This window comes from Platalea leucorodia, assembly GCF_965183815.1.
Source record: "Platalea leucorodia genome assembly, chromosome: Z".
Taxonomy (NCBI): Eukaryota; Metazoa; Chordata; class Aves; order Pelecaniformes; family Threskiornithidae; genus Platalea; species Platalea leucorodia.
Window position 1 is genome coordinate 10,816,644 of NC_138858.1, and position 20,700 is coordinate 10,837,343.

Sequence of the window (20,700 nt, forward strand, 5' to 3'; positions counted from 1 at the left end):
TGGGTATGTTGGGAGTGTTTTGGGGAGGTTTGGACATCTGCATCAGTGTGACTGCCTGGGAGTCGTGTATGCCTGGCACCTCCCCAGGGTCTGGGGGGAAAAGCTGGGAGGCTTAGAGGGCAGTGCAGTCCCACAGGGCTGAGAGGAAGGAGGCAAAGGGGGTTTGTATCACTGTGGATCCACAAATCCACTCCCATCCCCACCCAAACCCTTCCTTACCACCTTTCCCCAGCCTATGGGGGCTTTCACACACCTCATGGCACCTTGGGCTTGAAATACGGGGACAGGCAGGTGCATTCCCCTGTGGATCAGCCCCCAGCGACGGCTGTGAGCTGGGACACAGCAGCCCAGCATCCCTCCCTGTGCCAGACCCCTCCCCATCTCTGCGGTCCTCCCTGCTCACAGCTCTGCCCTGCTTGCTCTCTTCACAGGAGAAGAAAGGCCAGGAGGTTAAGAAGGGCCCCGAGGTGGAAATTGCGAAGCTGGACAAGCTGCTTAACCTAGTGAGAGAGCCGGAGAGCAAGGCAGGGAAGTGAGCAGGGGAAACAAGGGCTCTGCCAGGGGCTGCCAGCTGAACAAGCCCGGCTTTGATCGGTGGCTGCTTGGCATGCAAGCCGCAGGCCCCGTCCCGCCCGCTCTTTGCATAGCGGGAACACTTCTCCTCCGTGCCCGGACAAATAAACGGAGCTGCTGGAAGAGTTGCGGCGTGCAGTCATCTCTGGGGTCAGGCAGACCTCACCGTCCTCGGTCCCCCAGAGCCGCACAGCCCTCAGCTCTTCCCCACACTTGGCTGGGCTCGCACCGGGTGAGAGTCCCATGGAGGGGCGGTGAGGGTTGGTCCCTCCAGCCCTAGGGAAAGCTCAGGGCTGCAGCTCGATGGCAGCCAGTCCTGCCATGAGTGGCAGCCAGAGAGGCTGAGCACCGAGCTGCAGCCCCACAGCCATTTGTGGGGTCAGCCACGCAGAGCCCCCTGGATTTTGGTGTGGCAGCCTAAGCCAGAGGGTGGCTGGGGACTTGGCCTGGCCCCCCATGACTGCGGGAGAGGGACGTGCCATCACTGCAAACAGGGTATCACAGCAGCTGCCAGCCACCAGCTTCGGGATGCTCACAGCTCCCCTCTCCCCGGGGGGCTCAGCGTGGGGCTCAGCCACCTCTGCCCAGCCGGCGGCTGCGGGAACCACTGGGCGCTGGGGTTTGCAGAGCCTTCCCACCACTCCGGCGCTTTGCGGCAGAGAGATTAGCTGCTACGTGGCTGCGGTGGCAGCAGGAGCCGCGGTGGCCTCACCGCATGCTGATGAGCAGGGACGGGCTGTCACCGCTGGAGCCTTGCACACAGCTGCCAGGACTGGGGACAAGAGACACTCGTTCCACCAGGCAGGGGTGGTGGCGTCTCCTCCATCTGCTCAGCTGGCCTGCGTCCCCTGCAAGCACCCCTGTAATTTAAGGCCACAGCTTGGAAACTCTCTGATGCCTCTGGCACTGGGGCTGGGGGGTGCTCCCTGCTGACAGCCGAATGCCCCCGGCCCGGGCAGACATGCTGCAGGCATTAAATACCCAGCCAGGTTTCTCACCCAGCATTTAAAAGCCACAGATTGATGCAGGCATGAGTCCTTCCTTGTTGCCATCACCCAGCAAACCACCTGCAGTCCTGCAGGGACATTGGCCACCCGTGCCGGGGCAGCCACTCCTCAGCCCTGCGGGACGGGCAGGACACACTGCCTCCCCCCAAACTTTCCAGGCGCTGGGCAGAGCTCAGAGACACCACCTGGGTCCTACGATTGGTTTATTAGTCTAGTAAAAACACCACTGCAAAGGGATGCGATAACTACACCCGACATGGGGAGGAACCACAGGCTCTGCCAAGCCTCCATGGGGACCCCGGCCGGCGTCCCTCCCAGCACAGCCCACCCCTCTGTCCCCTTATTGCAGTGGCTGTGCCAGCAGGGACCTTGGCTATTGCTTGGCTCTAGGACAGGCAGGGCAGAGCCCCCCAAAACCCACAGCACCTGCAGGCAGGGTGGGGGAAGGCAGCTGCCAGGCTTGGGGACAAGCCAGACCTCCAGCATCCCTCCCCGCAGATCCACTGTGGTCCCCGGCGAGCGACAGGCTGGAAGAGCCTTCAGCGCTGTTTGGCCGGGTACCCTCGTCTCTCCCCATGTCTCCCACCTCCCCAGCAAAAAGCCATCTCAGGCTGCTCTCGGCGGGGATGGGGACGCACACAAGGGCACGTCTGCTGCCTGCAGGCAGGTCAAACCCCGCCGGCTGGCCTCAGCTGGGAGCAGGCAGGAGGGCAGGCAGGCAGGCAGACGCATCCTGTGAGGGGGGCCGTTTGCCTGGCAGTGTTGGTGCTAATGCTGGAGAGGACAGAGAGACAGACTGGGGACAAACGAACACACCATGCAGACCCTCTCGTGGCTCATTAAACTGGATGCTGGGGCAGACGGGTGCCAAATGCCCTCCTGAGGCTGGGGGCACATGGCACCCCAGGGCCACCCCCAAAGACACCCGGACCAGTAACACCCCGCTCTGCTGGGGGGGCCCGCTCAGGGACAGGTGCCCATGCCAGCCCCGCTGCCTCCCCTCTCCAAGCCCCTGACCGGCCCCGCTCAGGTCTGCAAAGCGGTAGCCACTGGCCCGGGCCACGAGTGCCAGGGAGGAGCCCACGGGCTGTCCCCGAACATGGGGTGCACTCGAGGGCAAGGCTCCTGCTGCACTCGCTGGCCGCTGGGACATGCAGGATTGTCCCCGTAGCACATCCCCAGCTGCTGTCTCTCCATGCCCACAGTCACTGTGGGCATCCGCAGGGACTTCACACACCAAAGCCAGGCAGGCGAAGGGCTGTGCCCTGTGTCACGGCCCCTGCGAGCAGCTCAGCATCCCCTCTGCTCTCATCCTGCCTCATCCACCGCCCCCAGTCCCAGCGCAGGCATCCACGCTGGCATGACTCCTTCGGCACAGCCGGGTACCCAAGTCCCCAGGCAGCTCAGGGCTGCAGCAGGTACTTCTCTTCGTTCCTTGCCTCGTCCATGTCAGAAGCCGGGCTCTTCTTGGGGCACGAGGGGGTCCTGCAGGCTTTGCAGAGGATGAGGAAGAGGATGAGGATGAGCAACGCGATGACACAGTTAAAAGAAATTGCCACGACCGCTCCGGTGGAAAGAGCAGCCCCCATCGCCACTGTCCTGCGGGAAAAAGCAGAGCCCGCAGCTTGGCCCCACGCTTGGGATGCCAGCGCAGCAATCAAGCACGCAGCCTCCACCCACCGGCATTGGCAGGGGACAACGGGGACAGCGGCGGTGCTGGCGGTGGGACGGGGCTGGGGCCAGGCGGGCAGCGGGACAGCGTCGCCCCGTCACAGTTTGGCTGCTCGCAGCTCTGTCCTGGGCTTCACCGCGACGCTGGGAAGGATCGATGAGAGCTTTTGCTCGGCTTCCCCTCCTCCGGCAGCGTGGTGGGGACACGGGGACCCCTCTCCTCCCTCCTGCACCTGGAAGGGAGAAAGTCACCGTCACCGCCGGCAGGATGGGACAGCCTGCCCGAGCCCCTCATGGCCTGAGCGGCTGCGCTGGGGTTCGGAGGCTGCAGCAGCTCCCAGGTCAGCTGCTGTTCGGGGGGACCCTTCCAGCGCCCTGCAGCCCAGCTGTGCCCCCCTGTCCCCTGCAAGGGCCACCAAGCTGGAGGTGCCCCCCGTCGCCTCATCCCGGCCCAAACCCCCCTCCCCGGGGCATCCCCCGGTGACTCCGGGCCCAGCTCTCGTCCCCTCCCCACCCTCCCCACCTCCCTCTCCTGCCGCCCGGACCCCGACGCGAGGTCCCGCACCCCAAAACGGGGAGAGCAGCTGGGTGGGCAGCAGGCGGGGGGCCGGGGCAGCCCCCCCTTGTGCTTTTGAGCCGGGTCGGGCAGAGCCCCGATTTCGGGGGTCCCCGGTGCCCCTAATCCCCCGCCCCGCCGGGACACCCGCGGAGCCCCCGGCCCGCAGCGGGGCACCGGGCAGCAACAGGTCCCGCCGGATCCGCCCTCCCGCCGCGGGTCCCCGGCGTTACCCACCTCCTCCTCCGCTCCGCCCCGGGCACCGCCGGGACCCCGCCGGCGGGCGGGCGGGCGGGCGGGCGGCGCTGACCGGGGCCGGGGCCGGGGCCCGGTGCGGAGCGGGGCGGAGCGGGGGTCCCCGCCGGCGCGGGGTCCCGGTGCGCGGCGCCGGTGCGGAGCGGGGCCCCGCTGGGGGCGGCGGTGCCCGGCGCGGGTCCGGACCCCGGGCGCGGTGGGTGCCGCAGCCCCGCGCGCTGCCCGCTCCCTCCCGCCGGCACCGGGGGAGGGGGCGGGCCGTGCTGGCGCCCCGCCCACTCCCCGCCCCGCCATTGGTCACCGCCCCTCCACCGCTCGTGCGCCATTGGGCGAGAGCTCGGCTCGGGGCCCGCCCCCTCGGCCGGCGCCCACGTGAGCGGCCAGGAGAGCCGACGGGCAGCGCGCGCGCCGCTGGCCCGGCCGGGCCCGGACCCTGCCCGTGCTGCCCTGCCCGTACCTCCTCCCCTGCTGCCCTGCCCGTACCTCCCCTGCTGCCCTGCCCCGGCTGCCCGCGCTCCCCCGCCCGCCCTGCCCGCGCTGGTGTTCTGCCCCGCCGTGCCGCTGTACCCCCCTGCACTACCCTTCCTGTCCTGCCCGTGCTGCTGCGCTTGCCCTCCCGCGCTGCCTGTCCTGCCCGTGCTGCCTTCCCCACGCTGCCCGTACCGCCTCTACTGCCCCTGCCTGCCCAGCCCAGCCTGCTCCTGCCCAGCTCTGTCCTGCCCTGGGCCGCTGCCCGGGTCTCCCTGCCGCTGCCTTGTCCTGCCCTTAACCGCCCGCTGCTGCCTGCCTTGCTCCTGCACACACGTGTGCACAACACACATTTGCACACACACGCGTGCATGCACACACACACACGCACTGGCCTTGTGCACACAGGGGCATGAGGAGGCTGAGGATGGAGCAGCTGGGCCCGGGCCGGGGTCCCTGCCAGGACACGGGGCCACCACAGCCCCTGGAGAGGGGGGACAGGTCATTCAGGGACATTCAGTGCCCCGGGAATCCGGGCAGCGGCGGCCTCACAGGCACAGCCGGCTTCTCCCTGCCCCGTGCGGCGGGGAAACTGAGGCACGGGGCAGCCCGTCCCCAGGTGCAGGCATGCTGCAGCCCCGCTGAGCCATAACCGCCAGCCTCCACACCGGGAGCAGAGCCGGAGCCGCGCCGGTGCGGGCCGTCCTTTGCACCCCAAAGCAGGGATGCTCCCGGTGCAGGACACAGACCTGGCACCCAGGGGAGGTGGCTGCGGGGCACAGACGGGGCTGGGGGGGTTCCTGGGGACCCCCAGGTGTCGGGTCCCAGCACCTCCGAAAGCCACGCGGCCTGTGCCTGCCTGGTGGCACAGACACACGGCAGTGACGCGGGGGGATCCGCCGCGGCCTGTCGGGGCGCGGGGGGCCTGTCCGGCCGGGCAGCCCCGCACGGTGTCACGGCAGGGGAAGGAGACGGCTGGATGAAGAACGGGTGAAGAGCAGAGCCACCAGAGAGCTGGGGACCTCTCCTGGCTGGCCCGACCCGCTGCTCCCTCGCCGGCCCGGGGGAGGAAGGCTCCGGTGCTGCCGGGTGCCGCAGCACCCAGAAGGAAGGGCCGCCGCAGCCAGCCGAGGGTAACTTTGAAACGGCAAAGCAAAACAAAAATCACTTTGCAGCTTTGATGCGAAGGCATTAAACGCACCGCCGGGAGGATTACACAGGCTGCGTGAGGGTCCGGCTCTTCGCTACAAGGGTTTTTTTAACAGTAAACAAACACATCGCTTGTTGCAATGTCAGGAGCCGTCTGATCAGAGACCCGAGCATCTTTCCTTGGCGTTTATCGCTAATCTGCTAATTAGTCAAGACAAGCAGTCTCCTCCTCAGATGCAAGGGAGCAGCAGCTGGGAACAGGACAAAGATGAATCAGCTTAACTCTGCCCCGTCCCCAGGTGTCTCCCGCGCTGGCCTGGCAGAGGCCTGGGCACTTCCCCGAGCACCTCGTTAGCGCCGGGACAGCGGCCGGGCAGGGGGAGAAGGAAGGGGAGGAGGACGAGGCTTGGGAACCCGGCGCTGTCCCAGCTCGCGACGGTGAGAAAGCCGACGGCGATGCAAGGCAAGCGCCCGAGCGCTGCGCAAGCGGGAGAAGTCTTTGTCTGCGAAGGTGCCGGGTCGCACGGGTAACGCGCCGCCTCCCTCCTGCTCCCCGATTTAGGTAAAATCCCTTCTCCAAACGCTGGTATCGTTTCCTGTTGACAGAGCAGAGCGTCAGGTCCAGCTGGAGCTCGCCGCCACAGGCAGCGTGTGGGCAGGGGCTGTTCAGTCTGCCACAGGCAACAGCACTTTCTTCCCGCCCAGCGTTACTCACCCCAGCCGCCCCAGAAGGGAAACGATCGCGCGAGAAACGATGCTCCGTCCTTTGCCTCGCTTGGCAGAGTTTGGGCCGAGTCTATTTGAGACTGCGGTTCTAGCGGGTTTAAAAGAAAAACAAAGAATACCAAAAAGCTTCCCAGAAAAAAAAAAAGGAACCTTGACCTTTCTTGGATAGTACAGGCAAACGGTGAAGGCAGGAAGGAAACCTCCTCGCCTTGCATCAGGGTGCATTTACAGTCGCAAGAGGAAAAAACTCAGAGCAGCAGGTCCCCTCTTCCTCCAGGAGACGAAAGCCTCAGCCGGCAGCCGCAGCCCCACCAGCAACGCTTACAGGGTGACCTCCAGTGGGATGAGGAAGACATGACAAATCTCACGTTACGGGAAGAGCAAACTTTATTTTAAATCCATCTCCGTGCATTATAAAGGAGCAGAAAGGGGAAAGAACAGGGTCCTTTGGAGCTTTCCGTTACCACCACCCCAGGGCACTCGCGCAGCTACAGGATTTCAGGCTGGTTACGACACGAGTCGACTCCTGCCGCTCTGGGAGAGAGGCGTAACCGTCAGCTCCACCGAGGGGAGAGGAGGACAGAAAGGCTGCGACGCGCACACAGTCGCAGATGGAGTTGCATCCCTGCAGTCCCACATTCAAACCACCCGACGGGCTCCGCAGGTGGACTTTCAGGCACAGAAGCAGCGGCCGACCCAGCCCCGTGCCCCGCTCGTGGCTCACGCGAGCTCCGGCGAGGCAGGCGGCAGCCGGGGGAATCCACGTCGGCTCCCGCCGCCCCTGCGTACCACAGCGAGAGCCACCTCCAGCGGCCACACGAGCGGGCACCCGGGCTGCACGCCTGCCGCACCGCCCCGAGCAGCCGAAACCCCGCTCCGCAAGCAGCTGCTCGCCGGGGCTCGCTGACAAGATGCCAATGGTCCTTGCTCAAGCAGCGACGACTCCCATCTTCCCTGAACCGCACGCTAAGGAGTACAGCCTGGCAGCCTTTGACAAGGGAACTTGTCAAAACACAGTTTGAGACAGCTACAATCACATCCATTTTGAAACAGTTAACTTCTCCTGCCCTCCCCTAACAACTCTGCAATCCCCCGTGTTCAGCAGCAGCTTTCCAGCTACAGCAGCTGGCTGGTTTCCATAACTCCCCCAAACTACACCCAAAACGTGGCGTTGTCATCTCAGGACTTGGCGCAGGACTCCCCAGGCCCTCCTCCAGCGGACCGAGGGTGCTTGCCCGTGCTGCCGGCTCCCCGGCCTCCACCCTGCTTCCTCTTCATCTGGCCCTGAGACTCCGCTTTAAGCGTCTCGATCCAGAAGGCGTCAAAAGAGCCCGGAGCCTGGTATCCCGGCTCCTGAGGATCGAGAGCATCTTTGCTGAGCAGGACGCATATGGCAGGAATGTTTCTCTTCACTGTCAAGGCATCGAGGCCTGCCTCAGGCACGATGGGTTCCCAGATCTCTTCGATCTGTTTGAAGAGCACTTTGGTGATCTGGTGCAGCTCTTTGAGCCTTCGTTTCATGATTTCCACACAGGTAATGGTCTTGCTGACGGCCTTGCCTGAGCCAGTGAAAAGGATCTGCCTCACCGAGTCCAGCTCCATCTTGCCAATGGCATAGCCCATCAGATTTCTGATTTTGCTCCCGTCCTTCACTTTCATTTCAATAATATCAGGGGGCAGGTTGGTGAAAGGAAGAGGACAAGGTTTCTCCACAATTTTGGTCTTCTTATAGTTCTCCATTCCGCACTGCTGAAAAGGAAAACGGATCCATTAATACAAACTCCCACTGCAATTGTTGCGCAAAGAAACTCTCACCTCAATCAGCTACAACCTTTCCTCTAAAAGGCACTCTGAGCTATCAAGAGTTGGGGATCCTGAAAAGGCGTATCCAAAAGAGCAGCAAGAATGAGAAGTCACTCTGAGAAGTCACTCGTACCCCAGTCTTCCTCAGCATGGACCTACAGCATGAACATGAACCAACAGGCAGGCGGCGAAAGGGACAGGGTTGGTGTTGTGGGCCTGAGCAGGATGAAGTAAAAAATACAGCCTGATTCTCAGGGAAAAACTGAGAACACATGGGTGAGCTGAGCTTACTGGGAACAGAAGCCGGGGGGACACCGGCCACTGCTGCACCCCGTGAGCCGCACCAGAACGTGAAGCCAGGCACAGCTCAGCTGCAGCAGGTCAGGCACGTTACAGAAACAGGGCTGTGGGGCTCTGAGCCCCAGGACTGGCCAGCCTCGGTGACAGGCCAGGGACTGGAGATGTGATAAAGCAGCGCAGGCCGCAGGGGAGAGGGCAAGCCAGGGGCTGCAGGCAGGAGACACGTGGCCAGCAAGAAAGGCACATGGCGAACAAAAAAAGGGGTTCTCCGAGGGAAAGCAAAGGACAGAAAGGTCCGGTCTCATAGCTCCCCCCTCCGCCAAGGCGGGGCCCCTCTATGACCGAGGCCCGCCTAACGCCTGCAGGGGACCCCCTCCCCACCACCGCAAGCCCACGGCGCCCAAGCACGCAGCGCTGAGGCTGTGTGCTCCGCAGGCTCCCGAGCCCCGCTTCAGCCGGCAGCCCGTCCCCTGCGCGGACGGGGCAGGGCAGTGCTCCCTCTCCGCACCCTCCGCGAAGCCCTCAGCGCCCGCAGGCCGCCACCGGGGAGAGCAGGGCCGGGGACAGGGGCAGGCGGGCCGCCAGGGGCCCGCAGGGAAGGCAGAGCTCTGCTGCGCGGGCGAGGAAGGCCAGGCCACCGCCGGGGCGGGCGCGGGGGGTCGGCCAAGGCACCGCTGTGGGGATGGCGGGGCCGGTGCCACAGGGCCCCGGGCGAGGCCAGGCCGCTGCGGCGGGGAAGGCGCGGCCGGGGGCGGGGGGAGGCCAAGCGCCGGCCGCCGGGGGAGGAGGGGGCCGGGCCGCGCCCTACCTGCCTGCGGGAGGCCGGGCCTGGCTGCGGCGGGGGGGCGCGGGAGCCGCTCTCACCTGCGGCCGCCGCTCGGGCCCCTCCGCACAAGATGGCGGCCGGCGCCGCGGCCGCGCAGGCGCGGGGCGGGCGGAAGGAGCGGGGCGGGGCCCCCGCGCGGCTATGACGTCACGGCTATGACGTCACGGCCGGCCGAGCTTCCCCCAGGCACCCGCAGGGAGCCGTGGGGCTTTCTGCGGGCTTGCGCGCCCGGGGTGAGGTCGCTGACGGGGACGGCCAAGCTCCTCCGGGCTTCCCTGCTGGGATCCTGCGGGGCGCCAGGTCAGACACGGCCGGCTGGTCGGCGTGCCGCCAAGCAGGGGGCTTGGGATCCTCCCAAAAGCGTGACCTCAAACGCAGGAACGCCTTTGTGCCAGGAGAAGCTGCAGCCCGCAGCCAGACCAGGCAAAGTGCAGCCCACGCCCCTCTGTGACGGGAAACAGGCCGGCCACCGGCCCTGGCTTGCAGGAGCCGCTTGGGCAAGCAGAGGAGGGATGAAGGCAAGAGCCGCGGCCTCGTCTCAGCGCGGGGATGGGAGAACGGCCTGGGGGAAAAGCCCCACCAGGCCAGATTCCCCTGGGAGCAGACAGCTCATGTGAATGGGAAAAAGCAGCAGGAAGAGCGTGTGCGGCAGCCCGGGGAAGGCCGCGGGACCCGAGGGGATTTGCCTGCCCTTGGCCCCAGGCTGAAGCCACCGCAATCTGCAGGGTGCCAGGAGGCCTCCGGAGCTCACTGCCCGGGGGAAGCCACTCGGGGAGGGACAGTCTGTGCCACGGCTGCGCCCAGAGGAGGAAGAGACAACCCAGTTAGCGTTTCAGGACTTTACTACGGTCCACAGTAAGAGCAGAAAGGGATTTTTAAATATGTTACAAACCACAACGTATTTCAGGGAAGTGCAAGATTTGCAAACAGTGGAGTAGTGTGGCTTCAATTCGGGGCTGACACAGTGCAGCCGCAGAGCCCAGGTGCCCCCCGAGAGCCTGTGACATTACTCGCAGCATGCTCACGCCGAGCGGGAAGATGCCGAGGTGACAAGTCCAAGCTGTGCCGTGGCCTCTCCTGAGCGATCCACGGCCAGCAGGGTCCCCGAGGTTCCCCACGCTCCCGGCTCTGCCATCACTCGACCACAGGTTTCGCTTCCTTGGCCGCTTCCAGCTGTGCCAGTATTTCATTCCACTGGACAAACTGCTTGGAGAGAAGCAGGGTCTGGACGTGACTGTTAAGGAAAGAAATGCGGAGACTGCAGGGAAGAAAGCAAGGTCAGAGCACCCCGACAGCCCCACAGCACTGTCACCATCCCCATTCCTCGGGAGAGGAAGAGGCCTGGGGCAGCAGGCTGTAGAAAGCCTGCGTGGACTCAAACCATCCAGGCGCTGAGCCACTGCACAGCACCAAACACCGACAGGAGTCCAGGAGGCGCTTCTGAACACTGCACAGCGCTGCATTTCAAGGGGCTTTCTACAGAAAAGAGCAGAGCTTCCCTACCTGCTGTGGTTTTAGGATCTGCCTCAGCACTGGGATCCTACATGGCCAGGATTAGCCACTGTTTGGCTCAGGCAGGTCGCAGGGACCAGCAGCCACCTGATAGAGATGCCAACATCTTGCTGGCCAGCGTGAGCTCTGCACCAGCACGCAGGCTGCGCTGCTCCTTCGTGCCGAGCCGCGCCATGAGTGGATCTGGCACGGAGGCTCTGGCTCGCAGGTGGCACCCTGCCCATCCCATCTCAGGGAGATGTGTAGTTCTGGCCCTCGGCTCTGCCCCTGAGAGGAGTGTGACAGGGACACAGACGTCACCATGACAGAAAGGGCACTGGTCATTAAACCCAGGGCTGGGGGTTGCCTGCTTCCAACAGTATCTGGTGGGGCGAGGCAGCCCAGGAGACAGGCGGGCAGTTCAGCTGTGTCAGGCCCAAGGCTCAAAGGATACTATTTTGTTGTAGTCTTCAAGGAGCATCTTGACACCGTCAGTGAGATTTTGACGCTGTTCCTGCGAAGAGGGGAGCCGCAGAGAGTCAGCAATAAGTCAGCTGAAGGACATCGGTCCTCCCAGTCCCTGACAGCACAGGGGGAAACTCATCCAAGGCCAGTACCGAGATTAGAGCTCAGACCCTGGCTGTGGCCACTCATTGCAGCTGTGCTTCATCATTACAAATGCCCAAGCTCATGAAGCACTGAAGCCCCTGGGCTTGCACTACTGCCTGCCTCTCCTCAGCATCCATGCCGTGCTTGCTCCAGAACAGAAACTCACAGCAAAATGCTGAAAGGGGGCATTAGGTGCTGCCCAGGCTACTCATCACCAGCTCCAGGAGCACTCAAAGTGGGAAGGAAAGGCTGAAGAGATGAGGTGACAGTATCAACAGCCTTCCAGAGGCTGGGATACTGGAAGAATGCAACACTTTACTTCAGTGCCCCAGTGAGAGCGGGAATGCCAGCTGGTTAAACCCACCGCCGCTTATTACGTGTCACCCAAACAGCCTTACGGCAGGCAAAGCGCTTTTCTAATTCAGACTCAACTGTCAGAAATCCTGGCTAGTTTCCACCTCCCCACCCCCTCCCCACGTGCTTACACTTCTTTAAAACTGCAGCATGAATATCCTGGACAAGACGCAAATATAAACCTGCCAAAAATAAGCAATTCGAGCAATTGCAAATACGGGGCTGTCAGTACAGCCACTAACAAATAGTTCCTCCTCCCTGCTAGTCAAGACTATTCACGCTACCTGCTGCTGTATGTGGATTTGAGAGAGTCGCTGTAGTTTGGCTGCATGGTCGGGAACCGCTGAAAGCACAGAAGAGAAATCCATTTTGTTTGTTTTATGTCACGTGGGATTAGTCACCAAAATAAAGACCATTCCTTCTCCACGAGCACATCACAGCACAACTCTGCTCACCGAATGCAAACGCCACACACCACAAACACACCTTTTATACCACACAAAACCCCTAGCTACCCTGTACATTAAATAGCGAGTGTATTCGCTCACTGCTTCTGGACGGCATGAGTTACGGGATGCCTGCAGCGAGAACTACATCAGAGTAAAACTACTTGGATGAACGTTAGGGCAAGCAATTAAAAAGCCATCTCCACCTACGCCAAGAGCAGGGATGTTCTGATATAAAAGAGCTCATAGGCAGGAGTGGCTCCACAGCCTGGTGACCTTACACAGCACTCAGCCACCGGTCTCTGCCCTCTCTGCCAAGCTGCTGTCTCTAACCTGCTTCCCAACCTACTCTATCACCTCCTTGACCTTGCGTGGGATGTTAGAGCAGCATGAGGGAGGAGCAGACATACTCCATTCGTACCTACTTTACTGACACCAGGTTGTGTGCTTAGCTGTCCTCAAGTCTGAGGCTCAAGAGAAAAAAAAAAAAAAAAACACCAAACCAGAAAACAGGATACGCAACAGTTTGTGGGGTGGCATTTGCAGCTCAAACTTGCAGAAGAACAAGCATACCTTGGATACCGGCACTGTCCAAGATGGGCTGGAGGTTCTTCACCTGCTCCAGAAGGGCTGCTCGGGAAGGTAAAACCTGCTCCTCTGATTTGGGAGGCACAAAAAGCAACATCAGTAAATACAAGACACTGCTTTGGCTTTTCACAAATACTGGTGAGGTAACTTTTCCAGCTGATATAGCTATACAGAAAGGGGCTTGTTTATGATTTTATTTAGACTTTTGTGTTGCTCACCCCTGGATTCTGGCTCATGCTAACTTAAGGCAGGAAAATCTCCACCAAGTTTCATTCACAGACTATACCAAAACAAGGCTGAACCAAATTCCTTGGGGCAAAAGAGGACAAGAGTAGAAAGCGTTTAAAATCCATCCAAAGGTCTCCCATTTTTGTCACAGCCCACAGAGTATTTTGTCACAGCCTAGGGGTGAGGACAACTGTTCTAGCTCCAGTTTTCCTTTTCAACCTTTTATTAATTCAAGGTTAATCTGATCAATACTAAAAAGATCAGAACCGATACAACTGCAGCATGGATGTGCACAAGGGAGCACTAAGGCTGACAGACATCCTTGTACAAACCATCTCTCTGATAGCTCCAAAGAGGGTGCCTTGCCAGATCTTTACAACTAAAGAAAAGAAACCCATCCCAATCCAGCTTAGGTAAAAGACAACTTTTGCAGTGCTAAGAAACCCCCGTCTCCTCTCCTTTCATACCATACCTGCCAAGATGAACTGCAGCTTTATGGCATCTGGAACAGCCATCCTATCAATGTACTGAGGGTCCAGGTATTTTATTACATCTTCAACTAGAGCGAAAAATAGGTTTGGAACAAAAATTAGGAGAGACACTGTTGCCTTTACAAGTGCAATTTTCCCCCAAGCTATACATCAGGTTACTTTATAAACGCTGCCCACTTAGGGTGGGTTTTTTTCAGAGTTATGAATTTCTATAGTGCTTGAAAAGATGTGACTTAGGAGCACTGTGACCAACAACTGACAAATGGCTCAAGCCAAATAACTGCTTCAGTACGGACAGCCGCAACACTTGCTTTTTATTTGGATAACAATATTAAAGGTGAGTGAAATCTGCTTCTTCCTGCCCTTGAAACAAAACCAGCCAATAGCCCTCCATCCTGGTCCTTAAAATCACCTACAAACACACGGTTTACATTTTTATACTGAACAGCCACTGCACCCTTGGACCACAAAGACCCTGCCTATGCAGGCTACTCCTTCTGCGATATGAGACAGGAAAACCTGGCCAAGAGGCAGCTTTGCAGGACAAAGCACCACTCTGGTGTCCGTTTCTGATATCCCCCAGTTCGGAGGCGGCTCCCCAGATCCATCCACCAGTGGCTGCGTGTGATCCTTATTGCTCCCACAACACACACAGCAGAGAGCTGCTTTAGCGTGCCTGCAAGGTCCAAGCGCGCATGAAGTTGTTTCAGGAGCTCATGCATTTCAGGAGCTCAACAACCCTCAAGGGCTGCATTACAGGCAGAGCAAATTGCTGCAATGATCATTGAATGCTTTGGGACGGAAGGGACCTTTAAAGGCCATCTAGTCCATCCCTCCTGCAGTGGGCAGGGACATCTACAACCGGATCAGGTTGCTCAGAGCCCCGTCCAACCTGACCTTGAATGTCTCCAAGGATGGCGCATCTACCACCTCTCTGGGTAACCCATTCCAGTGTTTCACTACCCTCATTGTAAAAAATTTCTTCCTTATATCTAGTCTAAATCTACCCTCTTTCAGTTTAAAACCATTACCCCTTGTCCTATCACTATTGGCCCTGCTAAAAAGTCTGTCCCCATCGTTCTTATAAGCCCCCTTTAAGTACTGAAAGGCCGCAATAAGGTCTCCCCACGGCCTTCTCTTCTCCAAGCTGAACAACCCCAGGTCTCTCAGCCTCCCCTCGCAGCAGAGGTGTTCCAGCCCTCTGATCATTTTTGTGGCCTCCTCTGGCCCTGCTCCCGCAGCCCCGCGTCCCTCCCGCGCTGAGGACCCCCGGGCTGGAGGCAGGGCTCCGGGGGGTCTCCCCAGAGCGCAGCCGGGGGCAGGATCCCCTCCCTCGCCCTGCTGCCCGCGCTGCCTTTGGTGCGGCCCAGGACACGCCTGGCTTTCTGGGCTGCGAGAGCACGTTGCCGGCTCACGCCCAGCTTTTTGCCTATCAGTGCATCCCCGAGTCCTTCTCGGCCGGGCTGCTCTCCATCCCTTCATCCCCCAGCCTGTGTTGACACCGGGGGTTGCCCCAGCCCGGGTGCAGGACCCTGCACTCGGCCTTGTTGAACCTCCCGGGGCTCACACAGGCCCCCCTCTCCCGCCTGCCCCGCTCCCCCCGGACGCCACCCCGTCCCTCGGGGGTGCCAGCCGCGCCGCTCGGCTCGGTGAATGCAGACATCAAGCAAACAACAGGTTGCAGCAGCCCGTTTCCCACCCCCAACAGCTGAGCGGGAGAATCGCGAGCAGAAAGACACCCCACCCAGTTACTTATTTCTCTGACAAATATGCAAAACAAGAGCCCAAAATCAAAGGGGCTCACAGGGGGAGGGGAAGGGATTTTTGTTCAGAGGAGCGAAACGCCGCACAGGGGTTTCGAGCTTCCCCTCACCCCTCCGCCCCGAGGCCGCTCACTTTTCTTAAACAGGATTTTGATCCTCTCCCTCTTGCTGGCGATATTGTTCAGCGCCACCTGCACCTTCACCAGCTCGTCCGCCACCTGCATAAAGGAAGGGAACGGCCCTGTCAGATCTCGCCGGGCCGAGGTACCTCAGACCCCGCCGGGCCTGGGCCTGGGCCCGGCCGCGGGGGAGGCGAGGCCGGGCCGGGCCGGGCCGGGCCCCCGGGGGTGCAGAGCCGTCCCCCGGTCGCTGCGGAACCCCCCGGCACCTTGCGCGGCCCGCAGGCCCCGTCTCCGACGCCGATGCGCCCCTCCAGCTCCTCCAACCGCCATTGCAGCCGCTGCAGCTCCAGCGCCCCCGCCGCCATCTTGCCGCCGACCGGAAAGAGCCGCGCCCCGCTTCCGCCCCGCCCTTCCCCGTTGCCACGGCGGCGCGTTGCTAGGGGCCGCCGTTGCCATGGAGACGGAGCTCGGCGGGCCGGGAAGGGGGTGATGGAGGCGGGAAGGGCCGGAACGGGGGAGGCGGCTCCCGGGGGGTCGGCAGGTCCGGAGCCCCTCTCAGAGGCAAGGAGGGGCGGCTGCAGGCGGTCGATGGTGATTTGCACTGCAGAGGGAGGCGCGCAGGCCTCCCGCCGCCCGGGCGGTCGATGGCCGCTTCGTTACAGCGTGGTCCTCCAGGAAAGAGGCGCTGGGATGTATTAAAAGAAATAGATATAGCGATCTATGGGACGTGGTGGATGCAGGGTCTTTGAAATCCTTGAGGCTGCCGCGGGCTTTCCCCCAGGCCTCAGCCTGCCCGGGTTCACCTTTCTCCTATCGACCACTAAAAAGTGAGACGCTAATGAATGCAGCAGCCAGCCCCGGCCCCACCGCTGCCTGCAACTGGCACTCGCAATTACACGGATACCTCAAGGAGAGAAGACGAATTCACGGTAGCAGCATCCACCACAGGGAAAAATCCAGAGACTTTCCAAACTGGGAGAAGTTCAGGAGTCTGCAAAGCACCCTGCGATGTTCCCTGCACCCCAGGGCTCAGCCTGCCGCTGCCCCATCGTGCCCATGTAGCCTCAGCAGTGCCAGCACTGCCCCAGGCTGGAGGGCAGTCCCTCTCCCTCTCGGGCTGTGAGCACGGGGCCGGGCGTTGCACCCTGGTCAGGCTCCCAGACTAGGCTCTTAGGCCAAAACCTTCTGCTAATAGTGAGTACTTCATTAGGGTGGCTGGCAATGTGGGCTGCATGGCTTTGGGGACCCTCCCAATGCTCCTTCCCGAGAGCAAAACCCACTGTGCCCTGAAAAATCTTCAGCCTTCTAGATGCATTCCTGCAGGGAGTTGTATGGGGCTGCTAGGCTATAGGAGGGAGCTGTGGGGTGACCCAGGGCCCCACCATCCCCTGTGGCCCCCCAAATCTCCCTGGAGGAGCTGTGCAGAGCACTCGGGCAGCCCCTGTGGCCCCCCAAATCTCCCTGGAGGAGCTGTGCAGAGCACTCGGGCAGGAGGAGCAGCCTGAGGCCCCATGTGCTCTGCCTTTTTTCCCAGGGATCGATAGCTAGGCCATGGAAGAGGCATCTTCAGAGGGGAAGAGCTGTGCTTTGTTCCATAAAGGTGACAATTAGAAATGGCTTCGTTATTAGAAGTGGCCGGGGGCTGCAGCAGGGGCTGGGGGCTGTGCACAGAGTGCTGCTCTGTGTTTAGAGGGTACTGAGTCTACCGTGGCTTGTGCCCAGCATCATGGGCAATGCCCACAAATACACAAATCCCCATGGGTCACAGGTAATCCCGCCCCACCAAGGTGAGAAATTCAGGCAGTCCTGGGACTCGGGCCCTCGCAGGGGCTTTAGGGTTGGAGCATATCCACTCTTTAAGGTTCCATCCAGCCCATGAGCAGGGCTGAAGCCACAGCACTGTCTGCCCACAGCCCAGCACAGTGCATGGTGAATCTGCCCCTCCTGCTCCTTGAGGCTGAGAGGAGGGCTCCGACCCCGTCCCCATCCCTGGAGCCACACTGATGCCACGGCCGCCTGCCCCCAGCCTGGCACTGAGGCCAGATCCAGTGCTCCTCTTGCTAGGCTGGATCATCCCTGCATCCTCCGTCTCCTCCCTCCTGCTCAATTACAGTCCCTGCGGGATGCGGGAAGCGGGCATCGATCGGGGCTGGTTACTCAGGTGACAGCAGCCGTGTCCCTGAGCCCCCCAGGGAGCGTGGCAACACACATCACCCCCTGAGCTCTGTAACGAGTGGGGACGCGGGCCCGCGTGTGCCGTCCCGGCTCCCCGGGGCCCTGGCACTCGATGAGATATGGCCAGTGCTGCCCGGGAGTGACAGGGGACACGAGACCCCAATTAAGGCTGCATCGATCCCACGCTGGCTCTGCTTGGCGGGCTGTGCCGGGCTGTGCCATGGCTGCAGGAGTTCTGTGCCAGGGCTTAGCTGTCACATCCGTACAACCCTGCCACCCCTACCCTAGAGCAAACACCCGGGAAACATCTCACAGCGTGGGGTGCACAGAGAGGCACTCACAAACACACACACACAGAGGGAACCCCACTGCAGCCCGGTGCACACACACACGCTCTCACACACACACGTGCGCACACACCCATCCATCCCAATCCCACATTCACCCACCCCTCACCCTCATAGAATCATAGAATAATTTAGGCTGGAAAAGACCTTTAGGATCATCAAATCCAACCATTAACCTAATACTGCCAAGTCCACCACTAAACCATGTCCTCAAGCACCACATCTACACCTCTTTTAAATACCTCCAGGGATGGGGACTCAACTACTTCCCTGAGCAGCCTGTTCCAGTGCCTGACTGCCCTTTTGGTGAAGAATTTTTTCCTAATATCCAACCTAAACCTCCCCTGGAGCAACTTGGCACAACCTGAGGCCATCTCTTGTCCTATCGCTTGTTACTAGGGAGAAGAGACCGACCCCACCTCGCTACAACCTCCTGTCAGGCAGTTGTAGAGAGCGATAAGGTCTCCCCCTCAGCCTCCTCTTCTCCAGGCTGAACAACCCCAGCTCCCTCAGCTGCTCCTCATAAGATTTGTGCTCTAGGCCCTTCACCAGCTTCGTTGCCCTTTTCTGGACACGCTCCAGCACCACAATGTCTTACAGGGCCCCTCCAGCCGACCCAGCCCAGGGCAGCCCTAGGGTCCTCTGCATGGGTCCCGCGTCCCCCCCCGTGTCCCCAGCACGCCCTCCCGTGTCCCCAACATGTCCCCCGTGTCCCCAACACGCCCCCCCATGTCCCCAGCACGCCCCCCATGTCCCCAGCATGCCCCCCGTGTCCCCAACACGCCCCCCCGTGTCCCCAGCACGTCCCCCCGTGTCCCCAACCTGTCCCCCCGTGACCCCAGCACGCCCCCCGTGTCCCCAACACGCCCCCCCATGTCCCCAGCACGCCCCCCGTGTCTCCAGCACGTCCCCCCGTGTCCCCAGCACGTCCCCCCGTGTCCCCAACATGCCTCCCCGTGTCCCCAGCACGCCCCCCGTGTCCCCAGCACGCCCCCCCGTGTCCCCAACATGCCTCCCCGTGTCCCCAACACGCCCCCCGTGTCCCCAGCACGCCCCCCCGTGTCCCCAACATGCCTCCCCGTGTCCCCAGCACGCCCCCCGTGTCCCCGCCCGAGGCCGGCCCGGCGCGGGCGGCGCCGCTGCAGCACCCTGGACAGCGCCCGCGGCGCCGGCTCGGTCCCGGGGCTGCGGCCTGGGGGTGCCGCGGGGGGCGGGGCGTCCCGGGGCGACCGCTGCAACAGGAGGCTCCGTCCCCTCGGGTGACAGGGACCTGGCTTCAGGGGCGTCGGGGGGGGCTGTCCTCATGGCTGCCGGTGGCCTGTCCCCATGGGAGCCCACGGTGCCTCTTCGTACACGTGTGTGCAAGTGCATGCATGTGTGCGAGCATCTGCGTTCGCACACGTATGTGCGAGCGTGACTGTGTGTGAGTGTGCATGCGTTAGAGCATGCCACTTGAGTTTCTGCGAGGCAGCACAAGCCATCTGTCCGTACGTGTGGTGACTTAGCTGCCCGCACGTCTTCGTGCTTTCCCATGTGCACCCATATACACACCCGTGAACACCTATATGTGTGCCCGTGCCTCCCTTCCAGCTCTGGCTGGGTCACCTGTGCCCTCTGTGCGTGCTGCCCATGTGCCAGGCTGGCCCAGCACTGCTTGCATCTCGTCTGGTGCAACCTCACGGCCCCACGGCCAAGGCCTTAGCAGCCCCAGAGCTCTGCCCCTTGCCTGGCACAGGCAGCCTAACGTGGTCCCCAGCCATGGGTGAGCTGCCACTGGGCAGCTTGCGGGGCCAAGCAGCCCCACAGCCTGGCTGGAGTTGGTGCCCAGTCTGATCCAGCCCCATGCATGAAGGCTCTGGTGTGTGTAGGGCATCTATTTGCAACCCAGAGCCCCCAGAAACTGAGGCAACCCTGTCCTGGAGGCAAAGGTGAGGCAGGCTGTGAAACCTCGGGCACTATAGCTGCTACCCTAGGGTGTCACGGGCTGTGGGGATGTCCTGTACCCCCAAACTGTCCCCAGCCTGGGCACCAGAGCTTGGTGTGTGGCACCATGTCACACACATCACCCTCAACACCGGTTTGGTTCAGCAGTTCATTTTCTTTAATGGATACACAGAGTGGCGCGGCCGCGGTGGGAGTGCCGGGGGGAGCCCGGCAGTACCGAGCCCCGGCCCCCGGCGCTGAGGTAGAGGTGAGTGTTGCTCCACGCTCGCCTGCTTTGGCACCCAGGGGTGCGAGCGGGTGGGGGAGGCGCCCACCCGGCCCCAACGAGGTAGTTTGGAGTGCCCGGTGCGGTGCCCTCCATCTCCCTGCCCCCTGGCTGGAGACCCCGATGTCTGGGCTGTCTTTGGTAGTGGGGGGCACTGCTGGGCCTCCTTGCCCTGCTCCCACCAGCAAACTCCTCCTAGTGCACAAGCCCCACCCCGATATTAAGCCCCATCCCAGCCCCACCCCAATAAGCTCCACCCCCACCTAACAACCCATCACATCTCACCCCCACCAGTCCCACCAGTATCCCCAGTATCTGCCCCCCAGGGTGACCCCTGAGTTGAGGACCTGGGGGGCTGAGGTGCCACCACCCTGAGGTGGCCAGGGGGGTACCCAGGACCCTGGGGGCATCTCAGGGCGGGGGCAGCAAGGCCAAGCAGCGCGGGAGGGCTGTGTCGGGGGGTCTGCAGTGGGTAGGGTGCGCGGTATATAGGGGGTGCAGCGTATAGGGGTTACAGTTTATAGGGGCCGCAGTGTATAGGGG

At 61.8% G+C, this 20,700-nt stretch overlaps 4 protein-coding genes across 10 annotated transcripts in view; 1 reads left to right on the forward strand and 3 right to left on the reverse strand.

Annotated features, from left to right (window-relative positions):
* DNAI1 (dynein axonemal intermediate chain 1) overlaps window positions 1–536 on the forward strand; it is a gene marked incomplete at both ends in the record, with an annotated part of 149,341 nt that extends 148,805 nt beyond the window's left edge. The window contains one exon of the mRNA XM_082335571.1: window positions 432–536. Within this exon, the coding sequence (XP_082191697.1) occupies window positions 432–536 (105 nt within the window). The remainder of the gene's footprint in view (window positions 1–431) is intronic.
* Window positions 537–2,802: 2,266 nt separating this feature from the next.
* ENHO (energy homeostasis associated) lies at window positions 2,803–4,175 on the reverse strand. 2 transcript variants are annotated; one of them, XM_082337570.1, is made up of 3 exons: window positions 4,045–4,175; window positions 3,261–3,484; window positions 2,803–3,179 (listed from the first exon to the last, which is right to left on the reverse strand). In XM_082337570.1, the coding sequence occupies exon 3, from the start codon at window positions 3,167–3,169 to the stop codon at window positions 2,984–2,986; it is 186 nt and encodes a 61-aa protein (XP_082193696.1). In that variant the 5' UTR covers window positions 3,170–3,179; window positions 3,261–3,484; window positions 4,045–4,175; the 3' UTR covers window positions 2,803–2,983. The 2 variants fall into 2 exon arrangements, with proteins under 2 accessions (XP_082193696.1, XP_082193695.1); XM_082337569.1 differs by having other exon boundaries at window positions 2,803–3,484.
* A 2,610-nt stretch (window positions 4,176–6,785) lies between these two features.
* RPP25L (ribonuclease P/MRP subunit p25 like) lies at window positions 6,786–10,307 on the reverse strand. Of its 6 annotated transcripts, none has more exons than XM_082337364.1 (2): window positions 10,227–10,307; window positions 6,786–8,154 (listed from the first exon to the last, which is right to left on the reverse strand). In XM_082337364.1, the coding sequence occupies exon 2, from the start codon at window positions 8,143–8,145 to the stop codon at window positions 7,585–7,587; it is 561 nt and encodes a 186-aa protein (XP_082193490.1). In that variant the 5' UTR covers window positions 8,146–8,154; window positions 10,227–10,307; the 3' UTR covers window positions 6,786–7,584. The 6 variants fall into 6 exon arrangements, with proteins under 6 accessions (XP_082193490.1, XP_082193488.1, XP_082193491.1 ...); XM_082337362.1 differs by lacking the exon at window positions 10,227–10,307 and adding an exon at window positions 9,373–9,437; XM_082337365.1 differs by lacking the exon at window positions 10,227–10,307 and adding an exon at window positions 9,373–9,430 and having other exon boundaries at window positions 6,786–8,151.
* DCTN3 (dynactin subunit 3) lies at window positions 10,159–15,800 on the reverse strand. The gene is made up of 7 exons (XM_082337360.1): window positions 15,693–15,800; window positions 15,438–15,522; window positions 13,523–13,609; window positions 12,808–12,891; window positions 12,073–12,131; window positions 11,280–11,339; window positions 10,159–10,558 (listed from the first exon to the last, which is right to left on the reverse strand). Exons 1-7 carry the CDS (start codon window positions 15,789–15,791, stop codon window positions 10,469–10,471), a joined length of 564 nt encoding a protein of 187 aa, XP_082193486.1. The 5' UTR covers window positions 15,792–15,800; the 3' UTR covers window positions 10,159–10,468.
* Window positions 15,801–20,700: the final 4,900 nt, after the last annotated feature.